The 21,316-nt window shown below is 43.5% G+C and overlaps 3 protein-coding genes across 5 annotated transcripts in view; 1 reads left to right on the plus strand and 2 right to left on the minus strand.

Annotated features, from left to right (window-relative positions):
- LOC117147932 (uncharacterized transmembrane protein DDB_G0289901) overlaps positions 1–21,316 on the minus strand; it is a 74,216-nt gene that overhangs the window by 40,577 nt on the left and 12,323 nt on the right. The window lies entirely within an intron of this gene.
- On the minus strand, positions 2,881–4,411 carry LOC117147933. The gene has a single exon (XM_033315078.1). The coding sequence runs from the start codon at positions 4,253–4,255 to the stop codon at positions 3,407–3,409; it is 849 nt and encodes a 282-aa protein (XP_033170969.1). The 5' UTR covers positions 4,256–4,411; the 3' UTR covers positions 2,881–3,406.
- Positions 7,711–8,390, plus strand: LOC117147940. Its single transcript, XM_033315085.1, has 2 exons — positions 7,711–8,078; positions 8,140–8,390. Exons 1-2 carry the CDS (start codon positions 7,782–7,784, stop codon positions 8,305–8,307), a joined length of 465 nt encoding a protein of 154 aa, XP_033170976.1. The 5' UTR covers positions 7,711–7,781; the 3' UTR covers positions 8,308–8,390.

Genomic DNA, 21,316 nt, shown 5'->3' on the forward strand with positions numbered 1-21,316 from the left:
GTCCATGGGGGTGTCGGCCTTACTCATTTCTTCATCACTTATGAATGGTATAGTTCTTGGTAATTCAATCGAGATTTGATTCCATTACCCCATTCTCGATGAGGAAAACTTATGAACTGTTCTGGCATCAATCAATCAATCTTTTGGTAAGTTCGTCTATAATTTTGTAATATTACATTTTCACCACTAATTTGGGTACTAGGTATCGCATCGTTCGCTACTTTTTGCGTGGCCACTCTTTCGTGTGGGGGGCGGTTTTCCGTTGTTTTTGTCTAAGAGACGATTTCGGTTTCAGTTTGGAACTTGTTGGCATTGCTTTTCGATTTCTGCACTTGTCGGCAAAGAGGGTTTTGTTTTTTAATATTGCACTTTTGTTGCGAGTTCGCCGTACGTTGTTGTTTTTCTTTTTTTCGGGAAAGTTTATCTGGCTCGGATTACTGGGTCAATTGGTTGGATGGCCTCCACTGAGGGAAATCAGCTTTCGGGATCGGGTACACGGGCTTGCCTAATTAACAAAGTCCTGAAAAGAAAAGTTAAGCACACCCCTGCGGTATATACAAATATGGTACATATACAAATATATCTATCGCACTCGCTCGCTATCGCTGTCTCTGTTTTGTTCAACTTTGACCCGTGCATTGACATCGTTTTTGCGTAAACTACGGAACTGTGTCAGGTAATTGCGTTCAATAAGCAGGTCACATTGGGAACTGGGACTGAGAATGAGACGGTGAGATTTGGCAAGAAAGAGTGGGATACATGAGAGAGAGGGGGAGGGAATGAGAGAGAGAGAGAGAGAGGGCACACATGGCCTGAATGCCGACGAGTGTCACTTGCATCCTGCATAATTGGTTTATCAATTGCGGTTGTCCCATTGAAATAACCAACTTGCATTTGTGCGTTTAACTCTAAGCACGTCTGCCAACCTCCCTTTGTAGGCAACCACCACATCTGCACCACCCATTTTATGCCCCATAAACCAGAAAATCCAAGATGACACCATTCTCCCTCCCTACCCTCGTAGAAGCCTCCTGGACTTTCCCACTTTGACCGCACAAATTTCGAGCAAGGCAATGATTAATTTATGCGAAATCCGAAGAGAAATCGTGCGAAAGCCAAATTTGCTAGCCACACACAATTTAAATGTGAAAAGAAATGACAATGGGAACTCTCTGAAATCCTCTACAAAAAATCAGAATAAATATCCAAAGGAACAAACAATTGAAAAAGTCCAGAGAGTATGTAGCTAAGTTTGCCAACTGCAACTTGAGCCAAGTTAATATTTCCATTTCGTTTTCAAAATGACATAACCTACATATATGAATTGCTAATAAAACGAGTATTTTTTAAATAATTTAAGTAGCCTTAACTCAAATTCTAAAAGTATTAAATTCTACCTAGGCTTTCTTTAAAACAGCTTGTGAGCTGTAGTTAACCCAATGATTTGCCAAGATAGGCTTAATATCGTCGTCCCATCAAAAATTGCATAACTCCGTCTGAAGGGGGTTTATCTAATCGCCAATTCAGCCGCACTTAGCCGCACAAAGAGGCTCCATTCCAATTGGCATCTGTGATGGCACCGATCTTTTTTACTAGCCCCTCATTTTAATGCTTCCTTGCTCTTCAAGCTGAATGCAATCAAGGATTTTTTCGACTGGCCAGAAGTGCGCTTTCAGCCGTGTTCGTTGGGGCGGACACTGGCCCTACTCCATCCAACATCCAACATCCAGCATCCCTCTTCTGCCTTCGCCCCGCTCAAAATCATCCCAATCCCCGCCTGAATCACGGTCTGGCCACGATTATAAAGCCCGGGGCATAAATATTAGCAAAGGCGTTGCCGTTGACGTCGCTGCAGTCATTTAAATGTTGTCGGTCGTTGTGGTTTCAGATCCTCCAGAGCACTTCCTGCTGCTCCTCTTTTGTACACCCCTTTCCCTCCTGTTCCTGGTGATTATGCCTGTCAACGAAGTTTCATATACACGGCAAGAAATCATCGAAGGCAGATTGTCTTGTGCAAAATAAGTAAATTTTTAGATATACATTTACATTACCGGGAAACATTTGTCACAAATAGAATGACGAATATTATTTGGCGAAATGTAACTAGTTCCAACAAACAGCGAGTAGCATCAACGATTAAGTAACACTTTCAAAACGAATTTCAATGTAGTTTTTGTGCAGCCACCTGTCGAAATATCATTTGAATGAAAAAGTATTTGTCACCGTGTAACGCAATACTTAACCCTTTGCCACCCCAAAAATTCAGCTCGGCGCACAATGAATTAAATGAATCTCAATTTCCGTTCGGTTTGCGGTTAAAAGCCGCAGTCGTCGTCTTGGTCTTCTGGGCAAAATGCAAATTCTCCGACGGCGAAAATGAAAACAAGCCGAAAAACTCTCGCTGCAACAACAACAATGGCAATGGGAATTCTCCTCCTGCTCTCCTGACCTTTCACCCTTTTACTCGCCTGGTTGTCCTGGGTGTGCTGCATCAATTGCCTGGCTTCCATCTTCCACTTGCTTCTCAAGTTTCTTCCCGTAAATTGCTGCAAGATGCCCCCGAAAAAACCGATGCCGGCAGCAAGGATTTCTGGCCCCAAAACTTTTGTGCCGGGAAAACTTTTACAACTGCACCAGGACGATGATGAGATTGGGAGGCACTGAGGGGGCTAAAAAGGAGCTTGAGGATTCGGGAGAAGCAGCCAGGCCAAGTCGTTGGGTCGCCGTCTGCAAAAGTTTTGCGATTTGTTTGCGCGAAATAAACGCGACGCAGATAATTTGCGCAAAAGTTCGCTTACTGCCCGCTGACTGCGCGGAAGGCAGCCCGAAATCCAGCCCGAAAACCCAGGAACCAAGACCCAATCCCCCATCTCCCAAAACCGATTCCCATTTCATATTGTCCAACAATTTCATTTGGGAATATGTATTTCTGGTATGTCCAAATAAACCAACCGAAATGTAAATGTTTCGCGTTCGTTTCGAAGTTGTGCCAGGAAGTTTCTTGTTCCGAAATGCCACAGTCGTTGATTACTGAATCCATTATCCATATCAGGATTTCTCAACATATAGACTTTGGGGCTTAGTTGATCGTTTTAACGTTACACGATAAATATCTTTACTGGATGCTTTGTTGGGAATTTCTCACTCGATCCCATTTCAATGGCGATTCTCTTAACGTGGCCAACATAAAATTTGGATAAGTACAATAGTAAGATTGAACAATTTGAGTCTTCTTATTATGTGCGATGTGCACTTGTCCTGTATTATATTTTGTTTTTAATATTTGGGAAAAACTAACTTAAATCCATTAAATTTACGGATAAATAAGACTTGAAAATTAAAGGATGACAAAGCCGCAAAAGCGTTTTACCAATTTATACGTATCCACTCGCCACTCTTTGGTCGTCTATAAGTGGGTATTTTTCCGAGAGTGCGGTTTCCAGTTCGAAGCGGCAGACATATTCTGGAACTCTTTGGTAGAGATAAAGTCGATGATGGGCAACCGGCCGGTCAGCGGGACCAGCACATCATTGCCGAACGCGCCGGTACCGGCGACTTTACCGACCAGGGATGACAGACCAGAGGGCTGAGTTCTCACTGGTGTCCGCAAAGCGAAGTCACCCCGTCCAGTACCTTCTCCACCTGCCAATCTACCCTCAAATCCTGCTTCACCTCGTTGTCGCAGCGGTTGATACTTCCGAGTCACCGGCGGCTGCATCTTTACGCCGAGATTGCAGAAGAAGTTTACGCCGTCGGTAGCCCTAGTCTCGTCTTTCGTCATTACTCGGAATTCCATCCGTCTTTTCAACCGGGGTAACTGATTTTTTTCGCTTGCTGCCGTTGAGGTCTTCACATTCTTGGGCATCTTGGTGGTCCTTGAATCCTTACCCAGGAACAGCACCGAAGTACCCTTGGCCGTTCTCTTGGGACTGGCGTCGATGAGTTTGGTCCTGCGGGACATCCCCAGGGATTGCAGGGCGTCCAGCGGCCGACGATGCGACTTCTTGAAGGTCACCCGCGACTTTTTCACCGGCTTTTCCTTGGCCAAGCCCAAAATCGTGGGCTGCAGGGCGGCTCGCATCAGCGGAGATCGTCTCATGGCTTTCTTGAGCGGGTTCCTCACGGATTTCTTCACGGACTTCTGCTGCACTTTCGGCTTGGTCTTACCGACACTTTTGACTTTGGGCTGCGGCTTCTTGGTGCTAAGCGGCTTTGTTGCCGCTTTTGTTGGCGATATCTGCTTGGACTTGGGCATAATTTCACTATTTTGGCTAAACAAATCTCAATCTCTTCTCCGATCCGTCGCTCTCAGTTTTTACTAGGAATTTCGGTGTGGTGTCGAGCGGGGGTAATTTCGAAATCGAATGTCTCGGCTTGACGTGTTAACTGGGGGAAAACGTAGTGCCTACTTGTCCAGCTCATCTGTGCCGCCCGAACTTGAGCACGTTCCGCCTGCTGTTTCCTGTCACCTCTTGACTTGGCCTCTGCTTGTTTGTTTGTCTGGAGTCAACTGCTATTTGTTTTCCCCGACGCTTTTATTTTTCATCCTTTTTTCCTTTGCCTTTCCATAAAACCTTTGTCTTTCCCTCGGCCTACAGAAACTTGAAATCAACTTCCGTTTTGTGGTCCTATATTTGCATACATTCCATAGCAAAAAAACCCTTTGTTTAAAGTCGAAACATATCATATATTTTCTTAGTTATTACATTCCCAATTATCAAACGACGAGTTACCCAGTAGCATATATAGTTGTATTGTGCCCCTATTGATTTCCCGCCATCAACTCATTAATAAACCAACTCGTTTATCTTTGCCCCCTATTTTCCCCTATTTCCTTGACTTTCTGTTTTAGTTTTCTTCTTGTTCCCATTTTGGCGTCAAGTGTTGCGTATCATTTAATGTGACACACTTAGCCGGAAAATGCGGGGAAACAGGGGGGAACTTTTCCAGACTGACAGCTTAGCACATGTTGGCTGAATGCTAATTTGCTGTGCTAAGCGAATGACAAAAACCGGAATGGGACACCAAACCGAAGGGTTAATGCACTAACCGAAAAATGGGAGAAATAATTTAATTCTGTTTTCTTTGGACAGAATTTTCCTAATTGTCCAACACGTGTGCATACCAGTATTCATAAGTATTTGAGAATTTAAATGGAATGGGTTTTTCGCAGCACTGGGCAATATTCAGTAAGGGGACATTACTCAGCTCTCAGGAACAGGAACCCATATACCACACACATACGCACTTGAGCAGCTGGCAAGACAGGAAATCAACAGGAAACCAGCACACAGACACGAACAGCTGTTGTAGGGACTTCCGTTCACGGTCAGCTTTGATATATGATCAGAAATCAAGTCATGGGCCCGCCGCAACATAACTACATACATACATAGATATGTACATATGTAGACATCGTCTGGGACGAGTAAATTACAAACTGAAGCAATCAGCTTGTGCCCGTCTTGGTTGTATGTTTATTTCCTCTTTCTCGTCTCTTTGTCTCGATAGGATTCCATGATTATCATCACATTTCTTTAGAGTGCACCGAAATAGAGTATACGCCATATCACGTATACGCAGCATTGGCCAAAGAGTGTCCGCCAAATCTGCCTGCATCTCCATTCCGTGCCCCGTCCTAAGATTCAATTTTTAAAATGCTTCCGGCTTAACACCTCAATAAGTTCGCTGGATGTCAGTTGCAGCCGCCGCAACTGGGAACATACAACATGCAATCTGCAACCTGCAACACCAGCAGCAAAATGTTATTTTCCGCTTAAGCACATCGCTGGAAAAATAAAAAAGGTGGAAACAAATAACCCCGGGAAGAGCCCAGCCCCACTCCATTACATCGCAAACCAATCCCAGAAGTGCGTCCGTCCAAACGTTTGTTTATTTATTTTGCCGCACAATTTTGCCCCTTCTTCCTTGCCACCTCCTTCAACCATTTCTCCGCCTTCTCCCCTCCGTCTTCTGTTTCGCCTTCTGCCGCTTGTTTCTTAAACAACAGCAACAACAATGGGCACAATGCAACCTCAGTCGAGGACCAGGCCAAAAAAAACTGAGTAAGTTCCGGGTTACTCGACCTGCATAATGATCTGCATGTCGTTGGCTCTTAAAGCCATAATAGATAAACAATAAATATGGAATCTATAAGCAGTCAAATTTCTATCTTTTCAATAATTTAGTGGGTTTTTCGAATCACATTTTCATATTAAGTTTAGTTTCTTCATTATAAGCTTGTTTCGGGAATTAAAGCATTCGTGTTGTGATAGCAACGGAAATGAGGAGGTTTCTAATCATTTTAATTCAAAATTAAATAGCCTATATGCCCGTGATACCCCGTAATTCTGTTGTTCATTGTGAAAAATGAAACAAAACAAATGAAACACAAAAAGGAGCAGAGGACGAACACAGCGTCGGCAAAAAGGATGAAAACGAAAAAAAAAACACAAATGTGCACATGCTTCGTTGCCTGGAGTGCGCTATTTTGCACCTACGGGATTTTGTGCCTCACACACACACACACAGACACAGTGAAACACACTGGAACACTCGAACAGTGAAACACTGAGGCACACACACATGCAAAGCGTGGAAAATCCATTCGAAATCAGTCAACGAGCCAAGGCTTTCATTCAGTTAGAAAGCAGACAGTAGACAGCAGACAAGCAAGGGCAGGATGGGGATTTTTGGTGCTCTTTGGGAGGGGTTTGGGGTGCTTTTCAGGAGCCTCCTTCTTTGCGGCATGGGGATCGAGCTCCAGCTGGAAGAGGAAGTGCGGCTTGATTTACTCAACTCGTTTGCTCGCTCGTTTGTTTCCAACTGCTGCAAACATATTTTTCTGCCCCACGCCGGCTAAAATATTTCTAAGCCCTTAAACAAACGGAATAGATGTGCGGCCCCTCGGAAAACTACACCTCCGGTGCCCTCCACCCTGCCGATCAGCCATATATGCGGGCCAACTTAAAGACTTTCCAGCCAAATGGCCCGGAAAACAAACTACCATCTTTCCCCCACAAAAAAAGGAAGTAAACTGGTTCCCTGTTTATTAAAGCATTTCTTACGCACCATTTGTTGCTTTGCCAACAAAAAAGCAGCGTGGAATGCAAATGAAACACAACTTGAAGTTTGATTAAGTGAAGTCTCGTACGAGTAGTGCGGATAACTCGAGCAGGAGCAGGACGATCACGTCCTCGTACGAAATGCGTCAATCAAAATCGAAAATAGAACAAAAGCAAGCCCTTAATTGGGCCGAGATGCAGGAAGAGGAACTAACTAAATCGCCAAATTAATTGTGAGAAAGCAACACCAGAAAAGCAAAGAAATCTTCAAGAAAGACCAAGAACAGGACCAAGTCCAAATCCACACAATGCCTGGTCAATGGACTGAACTGAACTGAACTGAACTAAAAAGCAGGCTGAAATGGGGAAGAGTTCTTTTGGGTGGAATAAAGCAAACGAAAGCTCAAAAAGTGATTAGGCGAGCTGAAAATGCACAGAAGAGGAAAAGATTAGGGTGCCGTTGGATGCCAATGGGGTACTCCATCTATTCAGGAAATTTTTAAATGCTCCTACACATATTATGCAGAGCTACCAGACCTTGTAAAAAAAGAACAAGTCCTGGCATATTAAGAGTGACCAGATTTGGACTTAACAAAAAACCTTTATTAACTACTCTTTTACCTACAAATCGAAGTAGCCTCCGACAACAAAGTCCGATAAAAAAACATACTTCAGAACCCAGTTGCAGATCCCAAACTAAAGCTTCCACATTTCAAAATGCCTTCTCGGAAAGTCAAACTGACCAGTATGCAGCTCAAATATATGGTCTTGATAATGTCCCACATGTGCCGGGGCAAGTTTACTAAGGCTTCTCAAGTAATGGATATGGTAAGCCGCTCCAAGCACAAGTTTGCGCCCATCCATGAGGCCATTATGCGCAAGATGGTGAAACTCATGATTGATCCGAACTATGGGAAGCGGCGCAGCCGGCCTTTAATCGAAACCGATAATCAACGGAACCTTGAGGAAATAGGGATAGCCAGGATGGAAACGACTCCCCAAACGCTGGACAAGGTGAGTCATCAAGAAATTCCGCATTTGCATCCAACTCAACCGGATTAATCAATCATTCCAGGAGAAAATGCGTCCGTTCCACCAACACTTTCAAATGGTCCAACCGGGACCGATCGAAGTGATCACCTTTGGTGTGCTCGCCCTCTATGCGGTAATCTTCTTTCTCGGGATCCTGTTAAAAACAGACTTATTTTTTGAAGTTTCGGAGATTCTTGGCCATCTTCCTTAATTGATTGTGCTTAACCTCAAATTAGTTTGTTGTTCAAAAACTTAAATATAGTTTGTTAATTGCTTATAAAGTGGTGATGCCAACGGAAACAAGACACCACTCCACTTCCGAATGGCCATTGTGGGTGGAGTCAACAGACGTAAACCCACCCATAAATTTGGTGTTCTAAGGTCTCGTATTCGTAACAAGATATAATTAAACCCACCGGACAGAGCTGTTGGCCAAACTGCAATCAAACATTCAACCAAATTAGTACCGTTTCAGCCAATTGCCAGTGGTTAAAAGGGCAACGGGTCAAAGAGCCGGGCGGACAGGAAGTCACGCAATTGTTCCATTGCCTACAAAAGTTGGCAACAGATTTTTGTGCTTCAATTTAATTTGATTTGCTGCCATTCAGGGGGGGGATGAAATGGTAAACTGGGTGGCACGGGGATGGGCATATCATCGCAGCGCCCTAATGAAGCTGTGCGACATCCATGTATGCGCAATTTGATAAGCCCCGCCTTTGAATCCTCTTTACCCATCATTAAGTTCGCAGTTTGTGGACCTTTTTGCGCTCGCTTGCCACAAATTTAGTGCCATGTGATGTGTGTGTGTGGGCACTGGGATCCTGTGATTCAGGACTCTGGATGGAGGACCCCTTGTTCCGTTTTTGGCCATTACCTTTGGCAGTTGCGCCTGCAAATGACATTTTCACATCATTTGCTGATGTGCCAAATGTGTCGTCTGGCTATCCAGCTATCCAGCTATCCATCTCCTCAGCTCTCGAGCTTTTTGCCAGTGTCTCCCCGTATCGCTTCTCGCTGTGTAGCCAGAAATTTACAAAAACGCCCAAAATGCCACTCCCAAATCCCTCTTAACCCTCCATAACCCTCTATAGCCCTCGTTGACCTGCGGTCAGCATTGAGTGCACGACCCAACCCGCCCACGTTCGTACGTTTTTTGTCATTTCCGTTTGTGCGAAATTTTCGGATATCCTCAAATGCAGCCCCTCACCCAGTGGGCACTGAACCACAGCCACCACATCCACAAAACTTGCGCAATTTGAGGCAAACGACGACAGCTTCCAATCATAATGCCAATGAAATGAACTGCCCCAAATGCCCCCTTCTGCCTTGGATGTCAGGCTCAATAAACTCCAAAGCAATCTCCCTATGTGTGTGTGTCTTAATATGGGTGCTGCTGGTACTGCTGTGTTTTTCTACGTTCCACATGGCGTTGCCCCTTTGACTTGCACTCTCCTACAGGGTCGCTCAGCTAAGTCTGGAAATACTAAATCACTTATGCATTGCAGCCAACATGGAAACTAACTAGAACAGGACCCATAAATCTCATCTTTTTTTAAAGAAATAGGGTTTTTGAAACAAATTAACTAGCCACAGTTCGATTTGATCCCGAAATAAGAGATGAAAGCACAATCACCTGCTAGAAAATGCCCATTTTGAGGGCATTAGTGGAAATGCATACATCACGATGTGGAATCTCCCGAAAATTGTTCAGTGGAAGGCGCTGCACTTTTCACTTTAGCTGCTGCCCGGCACGATTTGCACTCTCGTTGCCTTTAGCCCGCAACTCCGAATCCTTTGGCTGCTTATGATGCCCCTAAGGCACACACACACATTCACACATTCGGTGTGTGCGCGGAAAGTCTGCTGCAAATCATTTAATATTTCGTCTGCGGCTTAATCTTCATCGACTTCGTCGGGGGATTTTCCGCATTTCCCCCGTTCGCTGTGCGCTTTTCAGCTGATTTGGCACTTTTCATGTGCTGCTAAGTGATTTTCCAAAATCATTGCTTGGTATTTTTGCAACGTTCCCCCGCATTTTGCGCTAATATCAGAGAAGCCTTTGCTTGGACTCCGCTGCGGTGATGGATATTTGGTCGTTATTTGTTGCATTGCACTATTAGTGTTTTTCCGGGCTTTCAAATTTTTCTTCGTTCTTCGGTGCTTGTTGGGTGCGTACTTAAAAAATCATTTCTTCCGCTGACGCAGCTCTTGAACCGTTTTTCGTGTGCTCATGGGACTGCTCGCTTTTCGCAATTCCCCTTTGGTTATCTGGTTTTTGCTGCTTTGCAACACTACTCCGTTCTTTTTTGCTGACTTTTACAACCCCTTTTTGCGAGTACTACTTGGGTATTTCTTTTTAATTTTCCCATTCGGTTGGCTGGGTTTTTACCCTTTTTAGCCTTTATGTTCGCCTAAAGTGTTCGGCTTAGTTAGAAATATATTTTTTAGCTTTTTTTAAACAATTACACTGCAATTTCCGTTTGAACTCCGCACCTGTGTTATTTTTGCACCTTTAATTATTCGCACATTGGAGCTAAGTGTCTTTTTCCTTACCCACTTGATGCATATTCCTATTTCTAAACTCTGAAATGAAACGTCAAAGATAATGGTTGAAAGCTTTTCCCGTCCATCTTGCTCTGCACATTTCCCCTTCCTGCCTGGATTTATGATCATTTCATTTCCTCGAGTCCCAGCCACTTCTTTGGCCCCCGCCCGGCTTCTTCAGTCCTTGTTGTGTATATCCTCTTGTCACATCTGTGCCAATCCAAAAATGATTCTTTCACGAAAGTTTCGCTCGGCCATAAGTTTGTGCAGCGGCCATAGCAACAGCAACACACACAACAACAATGGCAAGAGCAACGGCCATTTGGAGTCGCACATTAGGCCAGGAAAGTTGCTTTTCCCATTTCGGCCAAGAGCGTTCGGTCCGGCCAAAACCAATTGCGCCCACTGCAATGGCCGTTGTTGCTGTGGTCCCAGCTGCCAAAAAGCCCCGTGTTGGGGTCAGCTAACACAACTGGGCAAGCAGAGTCCAAATCCCAAAGTCCGAACCAGACCAGAAGTGAAGCCAAGTTTTGGAAGCGTCGACAGACAAACGACAACAGAAGGCTAGCGAAACTAAATTAATGCCGTCCTCGAAAAAGTGCAACGAATTGCGTATGCCCTATATGCACTTAATTCCTCAGATGGAGAAATTAGAAAAGTTACCTTTTGATTGTCATACGATCGAAAAGGAAGTTATAATTCTAATTTTTTTATCAAGCTAACGCCTAGATGCTTCACTGTTGATACAGTAAATACTTATCCCCCGAAAGGGTATGCAAAATCACAACTCCTTTCTGAGGACGAGATTTCGTCTGGGTGCTGTCGTCTTGGGCGCTGCTGTCTTAGCGCTTAAGTGCTATGGCATTAAGCTATTAGCATAATTTTTGTGCATTATCATTAGGGCCGCGGGGCAAAAGGGGGCGGCCTGTGCGAGTTTGTTGTGGGCTAAACAGATTATGCCATTTATCATTGACATATTCGGCCCAGTCCCCAGCTCACACAAACGCAAACACATACATACAAACACCGGAAAATATGGCAGAAGAAAGAAAAACGCATCCGGAAAAGGCGAAAAAATTTGCTTTTACTTACTTACGGCCGAGCCGCAGACAAAGCCAAAAAAAGTTGTACGAAAAAAGTTTCGGCTTTTTTCCATTTTACCGTCTTCCCCGTTGTCCTTTTTCTTTTTGGCCCGGCTTAGTCCGGGGAAGTGAAACGAACCGAAATGAAGATGAAAGAATCTGCACTCACCTGCAATGACAGAAAAGAGAATTTTTTGAATTTTTTGTTAGTTTTAATGCACTTTGGGGTAGCTAAGGGTAAATATGTCCCAGAACAGATTCGGGAGCCAATTTAATCAGAGAACCCAAAACTCAGCAAGCAATCGAAATAACTCAAAATTATAATTTGAATGAATGTTGGAGCTACATAACTAAAAACTGAAATGCAATGGTCGCATCAATTATGGTTGTAATCACTTAGTTTAATTACAATAATCTTATTTTCCCTTCCACGTTCCATAAACTGAAACCCGAAGCACTTCTGAAAATAAAACCACAAATCCCTACGGCACTCCTTTGATTAATACCGTCAACACTTGGGCACATTTTGCATCTCAGAAACCCATTGAATCCATCATCATCGATAATCCTTTGCCCCAGGTTGAATGTCCTCGAAATGTGTTGCACTTAATCAAATCAAAAGGCATTCCATTTTCTTAATTTGGATTGATTCCCTCGCACCTATTTCTTAATTTGCAGTGATTCCATGTGGAAAGGATAGGATCAGATTGAATTTTTCGCTCATAGAATAATTATAATGCTTAAAATGCTACAAACAAAATAATTTTGTAGTAATCGTTTCCTGATTAAAATCAAGGGATCTATTCCTTTTCATTTTATAAGCATTGCATTTTTCTATTTTCCTGGGTATCAAACTAACGAGAGGAGGTTAAGTTCACTGCTGAGTGAATAAAGAGCTCGGATTTGTTTTCCCCGCCACTTTTCCACATATGGAGTGTGGAAAAATTGTGGCAGGATAATGGGGCAGCCGCAAGGGGTTGGAGTTCAAGCCCGGACGCATTTGGCCTGGCCCACGACGAGGACTCAACATTTTAATTGCCTCGATGGGAGAGCGCAGTCTTCTACCGCACGACTTCCAATTTTCAACTCGAAAACTCCAATTTCGTGTGCAATTTTCTTGGTTCTTGGTTGGCCGGAGGAAGATGGAAAATGCAGAAGGTAGCCGGGTGCCATATAAAAACACATAGAAAAGGCTAAACGACTTGCCTGATAACTCGCTAAGCCGCAAAACGTTCCGCAGTTCGTTTCAGTTGTTTTTATCCCGTACCATTTTCCTCTGTCCTCGCCATCTTACCCCCTGATTTCCCCCGTTTTCCCCTATTTTCCGAACCCCGCCCACTCACGCCTCAGCAGTTTGTCCCTCAACTAATCCGCCTCAAAATTTATTTGCTTAATTTCATTTGTTGGCTGCAACTTTTCGGGGGTCAGAGGACGAGAACTGAACTGAAGCGGAGCTCTGCGGACGTGCGGTAATGTTTTGGCTTAAGCTCTCTTCCTCCACCTTCCACCTTCCACCCGTCTCTTTCGCAGCTCTTATCGCTCTCTCTTTCGCAATTTCTCCAACTGGTCAGTGGCCAAAAACCAACTTGGCTTTGGATCATAAATAATCCGTGCCAGTGTATAAATCAGGGCTGCATTCGGCAATGGAGCAAGAGATTTCTTATGAATACGTACATATATTTAACAATGGATCGAGGAACTATAAAAGCTCTTAGGATCACCAAACATTATTGTTATTAAGCATATTAATACATTAGCTTAACTCAACTCTCAAATAATACTGTATTCTCGTTCTCCGCCACCAAAAAGCTTTCGACGGAACCTCAAATTTCGCTTACACATCGTGCAGTTTTCATTTCTCTGGGGAAATACTGAAATTTTCATTTCATTGCCACGCGCCCGCCTTAAACTATTTTTGCCCAACGGAGGATCCTCGCTGTCATGGGAACGCATCTTCATTATTTAATTTTCCGCGCATCGGCTGCAGCCTCGGCCTCGCGGAAAACCCTCGGAAAAGTCCTTGCGAAAATTCCTGCCTTCGTTTCAATTAATTTTCGCGACATTGATGCGCCGTGGCAGCCCGTAGAAGCTGCAACCCCAGCGAAGATGTGTGCTGTCCTCTCTCCCGTAATTTCAGCCAGTCCCCGGCGTTTCCCGCTGCAATTTTCCCAGCCCTGCTGAATTTTCCCAGCCCCTCTGAGATTGCCGCAAAAACTCCTTGACGCCCGCGTTTGTTGTCATCGCAAGCTTAAAACATTTTTGCCCGGCGCGTTTTTAATTAATTTAAAGTTATTTTGCCCGCCGTCAGCCACTCCCCCTTTTCGTGTATACGCCTTTTAAATCCGCCGGCATTGCGTTTTAATTGAAACCTGCTTGTTGCTCAATAAATTTACATAAATATCGTAGTGGCTGCAAAGAGACCGGCTGTTTGATGCGGGAAAATGCCGAGGATTCCGGCCTGTTTTCCATGATTTCTGATTAGCCCGCTCAACGGCAGGATCCGCAGGTTTTGGGCGGCAGGGACAGATGCAATATCCGCAGACAGGAATCCCCAGCTACTCCGGCGGAGGCAGCAGCTGCATCTGGCATAATTAATATTTCCTCGCGCCTCCGGTGAAATGCGAAATGGAAAATGGGGGGGAAATTCAGACGGAGTTGTCAGGTCCAACAGAAATTAGCTTTTTTCAAGAGCGCTTCAATTGCAGCGCAACTTTCAAAAATATATTTGAACGAAACCTAAGCTTTGGTTACAATCATATTCACTTTGAGCCATCGCACTTAAGTTAATGTATGTATTTGGGTATAGGTTAGATAAGATCTTTCGATACTTTTACATTGCAACCCTGATTAAAATGCAACCCTAGACAAGAGCAAGCTATCGATAGAAAGTTGTTGTTGTTGTTCCTAAATCTAAATAATAAATGTCGTCATAAGTCTAAATAATTAAATGTGAAGACTTGAAGAACATAAATGATTTGTTACACTTATAAGCTCTATTTCTATATCTAGTCTATGTCTACTTGTTTAAATAAAAACTATACAAAAAAGAACTACATGTATGTGTATTATGGCGGTAAATATATATTTTAAGCGTCTCTTAGCTTAATGTAGTTCTCAACCGAGAAAAACTTAAAAATATATTAATGTACCCGCACTCCTTGGAAATTATTTCCTCGACTCCAGTTGACTTAGAAGTTCATTTGCGAACTCACCCCAACTTCGGGGGCTTCGAACCAGTTGCCTATTTGGAAATGAAAGTTTTGAACATCCGAACACGAGTTTTCCATTTCGGACTTGCCCAAATCAGAGTTCGGATCAGTTTATACAAATTTTATTCGGTTTGTTTTTTCCAGTTTTCCGTTTTCCGTGCTCTTTTGCCGGCCTCTCTATTTGTGCTTGTGTGTTGCTGTGTTGCTGTGTATTTGTTTGTCTGTTTGTTTGTTTGTTTGCTTGTTTGTTTGATGTCAACATGGCCTAGGCATATGAGCAGCAGCAACTGGAGCTGTGCACTGCCAAGTGGCAAGTGCATCCTGGCATGTCCTCCTCTAAATTCAGGGCCCCATTCCGGCTCCCACTGCCTTCATTAGCCTTTGGCAGCAAGTCAGAGGCGCCCTGTATTTACCAGTACGAGTATCTGTGTAACTGTGCATCTGTGCATCTGTGTGTGCTCAACAAAGACCCTTTTGTGCGACACACAGCCGCACCACTACACGTGCATACATCGCATCCATGCTGCCGTAGTGCCTTATAGCCGCACGGACATGGCATTGACTTTTGTCTCGTCCTGCGAGCCTGAATTGTTGCCATTTTCTATTGATTGCCCTGTAGAAGCCAAAACAAAACTGCAGCCTATGCAATCGCAGAGGTAGGTCCACGACGTATGGAAAACAGGTCTCCATGCTTATTTAATTCCATTAATTAATTAATTAGTTAAAGAGCGTGGGATCCCAAAACGAGTATTATTGCTTATTATTGATCGCTATATAACCTCAGTATGGTTGTACTCTTTACACATGCGTGCATTGATCTTGGTGTATAGTTATACAAAGTTCTTATTTTCAACAATTATAGGTTACGTTTTAAAAAAAATGAACAAGGATTTTTAACCGATGAAATATTCTCGTTTCAAAGCATTTTTATTCGATAGAAATACTTTGCCATTAAACCTTTAGTTTCGCTATTGAATTTGATAACATGTTTGTATTCAAATGGGCATGGATGGTAACACGTGATGTTTTGCCTGCAATTGTATTATTATAGTTGACATGACGGCAATATCCACACAATGCCTTTCAGAACTTTTTTGAAGTATCGAGTATCGAGTCAAGTACCGCGACTATTAGATACGCGTTACTCAAACTCCCTGCAAGGAAAGTTGAGATAAACAAGCAGCAAATCGAACTACTGGGTTGAATGCATTTCTTTTCGCTTATTCCACGCTTTTTTAAAAACTAGCAATTTCAAAAACTGCATTAGCTGTATTAGAACATAATCAGTTTAAGTCAAGCTCTAGCTGGGCAAGGCATCAGCTTTTATTTAATAAATAAAGTTCTACTCCATTTCCTGGCCTGCCATTTGTGTTTGTATGGGTTTAACTGCGACTGACAGCTCGCTGTTTGCATGTGTGTGGGTGTGTATGGTGTGCGGGTGTCTGTGAGTGGGGGCTTTGCATTAAAGTCATCACAAGGCAATCTAATTTGAAGAAAGCGCCGCAAAGTCTGCAACAGAAGGCGGCAGCACATGCAATGCCAACTCGCATGTCACCCGGCGAATTTCGGCGAGGAATGTCGCGGGAAAGGTCGCGAAGGAAAAGCCGGGAAAACGGAGGGAAACGCAGGGAAACGCGGCAACGCTGAGGCCCGAATGGCGGCGATGCCACACACGTTTAAACATAATAATTCTCAATTTCGTCAGCGATATCAATGGCAGCGGCAGCAGCGCGACAGGAAAAGCATGCACACATCAACATAAACTGGCGTTTTTTGTATGAAATTGAGCACACGAGCACCCGAAAAAATGGAGTCAAACTTATTCGCATAGCAGCGCTCACAATAATAGGAGCTGTCCGTTGAAAAGGAGAAAAAAGCTTGTTTAAATCAAAGAGATATTAGCATTTGCAATAGTCATTTCGAAGACAATGCCTCAAATGAAAGCTGTGTACTTGAAATACTGTTCCCTATTATTGCGACCACAGCTGTGTTTTCATACATAAAACGCGAGCCACAGCAGAAGGCGGAAAAAAAGAAAATCAAGCAAACGAAGAAAAATTCGGCGGCAAGAAAAACTCAAACGACATGCGGAAATCATGTCAGATGAAGTAGCAGCAGTCGCTGCAGTCGGAAAAAGTAAAATTACACACAGACTCCGGCAAAATATATGGAGGCCCACTCACACATGTGCCAGCCCGCCATCCACATACACACACACTTATGCACAGCGGAAACGGAAGGAGTTGTACATGTTTGATGGCAGGGCTGCAACTGCAACTGCAGTTTAGAGTGCGCATAGCGCGCAAACACTGTACGGTGGAGAATCAGACTTTTTAGATTCTTAAAATATTTCGCATTTCACTTTGCGACTCACTAAATATCTCATTTGTTCGCCGTTATGAAGTTAGTAGCAACTGCTATTGCTCTACTTCATATTAAAGCGCATTCAATGCCCTTGAAGTGTAATCTTGTTTTTAGCCAATGAAAGTCCATTATGTGCTTGACCCCATTGACGGCATAAGCACCCCACAAATGTATCAGGTTCGTCCAGTATTTTGCTCAATTTTTCAGCTTTCACAAACATTCGATATTGGAACAAAACCGCAAGCACCACAGGGATTATCGAGCGCAAACGGTTACATCCACACACACTCGAGGGCATTAAAGTGCGCACTTGCACTGCAATTGATCCCACTGTGCGGCATTGTCATTACTATTTGCGCTCGTTTAGGGCTTCTGATGCTTCAGATGCTGCTCCCACTATAAGTGCATGGTAATGTTTTAAAAACGCGACACAGACGCCTGACGATAACAGCCAACGATGCCCGTGCGGAGGGGAGGGGCGTGGAAAATTAAGGGGGGAAAACTGACGGGGCTGAGGAGCGGACGAGTGGACGAGCGGATGGGCGGAAGGGGTAACCAACAAGCAATGCCATATCAATTTTCAATTTCCAGCGAGCCAGCAACTGTCAGGGTGTCAGGGACAGAGGAACGGAACGGAACGAATCGGAACGGACCGACCAGACGGCCATTCAAGCCGACAGCTAATGCCTACACTGGCCGAAAAAGTGGCCAGCACTCGGGCTAGATTCCAGAAAGCTCGAACGAACCTCTTCTGCCCAACGAATTCAGAAATATTGACAGTAACACGATCATTAAATATTCGTGTACAAATTCCAAGCGACTTGGGAAGATACGTTTTCTAGAAATATATTTTTATTGTTGACAAATGAAAGAAATTTCTTTTAGTGCACGTTGTACGCATCGCCAGCAAACTTCGGACACACCAAAGACCATTAGAGAAATATCCAAATCAACAATGAAATGCAATTTCTTCCATAGCAAGACAGGCTGCATTTGCAGCCAGCTCAACTATAAATTGCCCATTGTGTTGATTGAGAAGAGCAATGATAAAATAAAAAGACAGCGCATGTCCAGCATTTGGTGTGGAACTTTAAAAATGCTTTATAAACAAAAAATATAAATAGGCAAGTCGCTTTGAAACACCGCACTGCGATATTGGGGATTCGTAGCTATCGAGCAACTCATTATTTTAGCTACATATATACGTGTTTTATGTTTATAACAATTAAATTTGTTTTATAGTGTTTTCAAGTGTATAGTATAAGTAAAAGTTTAATGAGGTCAGAAATCAAAGAAGTACCAAAATGTAAAATTATATATTATGCAAGGAAATGCCTTTAAAGACACGACTGAATTTAATCAAACTTTCACACGGTGTGAAGCATATGATGGCCATAAATCTCATATTCCCACTGCGCGTCCAGGGTATGACCAAGTGTCTGGACAGTCGTTTATTGTCAACTCATTTGTTTTCGCTTGGCCCAATTTGGAGTTTGATTTATGTCAGAAATATTTTAATTTTATTGGCGCAGCAGCACAGCCCAGGTGAGAGTGGCCCCAAAATGTAGTTGTCGTTGTGTTCGGGAGGATAACCCAAATTCTCTCTGGCACGCACACACACAAGCCAACGTGCGCACACACACCTATGTATGTAGCTGTAGCCGTGTCCTTTCGTCCTTGCTGCATCTGTTTTGATAAACTGCATTGTTATGGATTCTCTTGCCGAATTTCTGGCGAATTTTTCGGCCTTGTGTGCCGTGTTGGCCCACATTCCACATACACTGCCTGTACGTTGTAATCACATGAATTGCTGTTTTTGGTCAGGCGTAAGTCCTTCTGATATTTTTTCATCATCTCAGCTTTCGTTTCATTACTCCATGGCTTTGGGCTCAAGTCTCCTGTCTATTTTTGTGGACAAAAGTGAACGGAAATTGCATTCGAAATCTATTTATTTGCCACACTGGGCTCTGTTATCTGCATTCAAATCAAATTTACAGACACAATGAGCAGAGAAATTATTATTTTGGTCATTCAATTAATTTGGGTTTCATTCTGAGTGAGATTTTCCAACAATTAAACTTTTTAGATCCAGTTCTATCTGCTGAAAGGGGTTATTCCTTTGATTGATAGACTGCATAAAGTAATTAAAAAACGATATTAAAAGAACAACAAGGGATAAGACAATGAAGAACCTGATGGCCATTGGTGAATATAAATTTGTTTCACACATTAGAGACATGTGTTTTGTTGGCATCAAAGGAGACTATAAACTCATAGTACTGATTATTAAAGAGCACAACTAACTAGCCTAACAGAGGCATTTATTATAAATCAAATATTTTCAATCTCATCCACGCCAATTAATTACGGAAGCACTCGAAAGTAGGCAACAATTTGTATTCCCAAAATGGATGGATTCATGTGTTTTCGTCCATCTCTCAATCAGATTAATTAATTGGATTTTGTCAAGCGGCACTTCAATTAATCAAAATCAAATTAAAGCTGGGAAAAAAGGCCAGGAAATGTGTTGACTTGAGGTTTGCCACCCATTTCCATTTCCCGGCCGCAAGTCCTCCGAGGCTCATTAGGCCAAAAAGATATACGTTGACACACATTGATAACCGCACACACATACGTACACGTGTGTGTGTGTGTCTGCCCCTAATTAACCCACTAATGCCATTTGCCGACTAACGTCGCTAATTAAGCTCAAAAATGAGTAGGAGAAAAAAGTGCACGAAAAGGCGCAGAACAAAACGAGAAAAATATTCCCTGCCTGCGGAAAAGGTCAAAGCATAAATCAGAAGGCAGGGGCGTTGGGCGGTGGGCGGGGCCAGCAGGATGCAATTGCCTGGCCCACTTTTCTATATTTTTTTTTTGTTTTTTGTTTTAGTGTGTTTTTTTTTTTCGCCCAGCGTGCGCCAGTCAGCCAGCAGCAAAAGGGGTCACCATAAAGTTTTTCCATTTCTGGGATCCAGTTTCAAGCAATTTCATTTAGAAGTGGCCTTTCACAGGTGGAAAACGAAATGAAATCTGCCTTAACCGTGTCTATCTGGATGTGGTGTGCATCTGGATAGCAAGTTCAGGCGGAAGTTCATATGCGATATCTTTTACGGCCATCTGGCAGCCATTAAAGAGTGCTTATTTTGGGTCATTTTTTATCGGCGTTTTAGTGGGTGGCTGCATTGATGCCACTGCATTGATCCTTTAAGCAGGATAAAGCTCACATTCATGCGGCAGATAGTTCAATAATCGACTTTATTGCTGTCAGTCGCGCAATAATGTCTTCTTTTTACACATTTCCCAACGGGAACTTGGAGGTCGATTTGGAGGATGAACAGGAGATCCTTTGCTTTCAGTGAGCCTGTTATGCAGGAAAATTAGAAAGCAAGTCTAAGTGCATATTAGTCTTGCTGTCTTTGGCTTTTTGAGGATCTCTGCGACTCCGCGCCGGTGACACAGTTCTCGTACCCGTCCTCGTGCGCCCAAAATGCGGAGCTCCTTCGCCGGGGTCAGGGGTCAGCGGCGACGCTGGCGATGGCAGCACAATGTATTTCAAGTGGAGCGAGTGCAAATAAAATTAAAAAACAACAAGAGCATCAACAAAGCGAGATAGAAAAAAAAAGAAGCCGAAAGCAAAAAATATATGGCGCCGACCTCATTTTGCTAAAGGGGTGATGGGCTGCTGCTGCAACGCTGACTTGTTTTGCCACTTTTGGGTGCCATCTTCCCCTTTTCCTACCACCCCACCCCGTGGAATTTCCCACTCCCCCCCTCCTCTGTTTGTCTGTCGACACTTGGCGACCTCTGCCGCTGCCGCTGCCGCTGCCGCTGCCTCTGCCGGCGTTTTGTCATTGTTTGCATTTGGCGCGCATTTTTTGTTTTCGCTTGTGGTTTTCTTTTGTTTTTGCCGCATCCAGCAAGGAGAAAAACAAGGAAAAACTATGCAAAGAAAACGGGCATGTGACATACCCTCTAAAGTATTACTAAAAGCATCACGTTCATAAAGTGTAGTTGCTAA

Source organism: Drosophila mauritiana, chromosome X (assembly GCF_004382145.1).
Source record: "Drosophila mauritiana strain mau12 chromosome X, ASM438214v1, whole genome shotgun sequence".
Lineage (NCBI taxonomy): Eukaryota > Metazoa > Arthropoda > Insecta > Diptera > Drosophilidae > Drosophila > Drosophila mauritiana.

Bases quoted from the DNA above. Each gene is read 5' to 3' on its own strand.
- LOC117147940 (XM_033315085.1), top strand. From the start codon at position 7,782: ATGCCTTCTCGGAAAGTCAAACTGACCAGTATGCAGCTCAAATATATG. The intron at 8,079-8,139 runs GTGAGTCATCAA...CAATCATTCCAG, and splicing joins CTCCCCAAACGCTGGACAAG to GAGAAAATGCGTCCGTTCCA.
- LOC117147933 (XM_033315078.1), bottom strand. From the start codon at position 4,255: ATGCCCAAGTCCAAGCAGATATCGCCAACAAAAGCGGCAACAAAGCCG.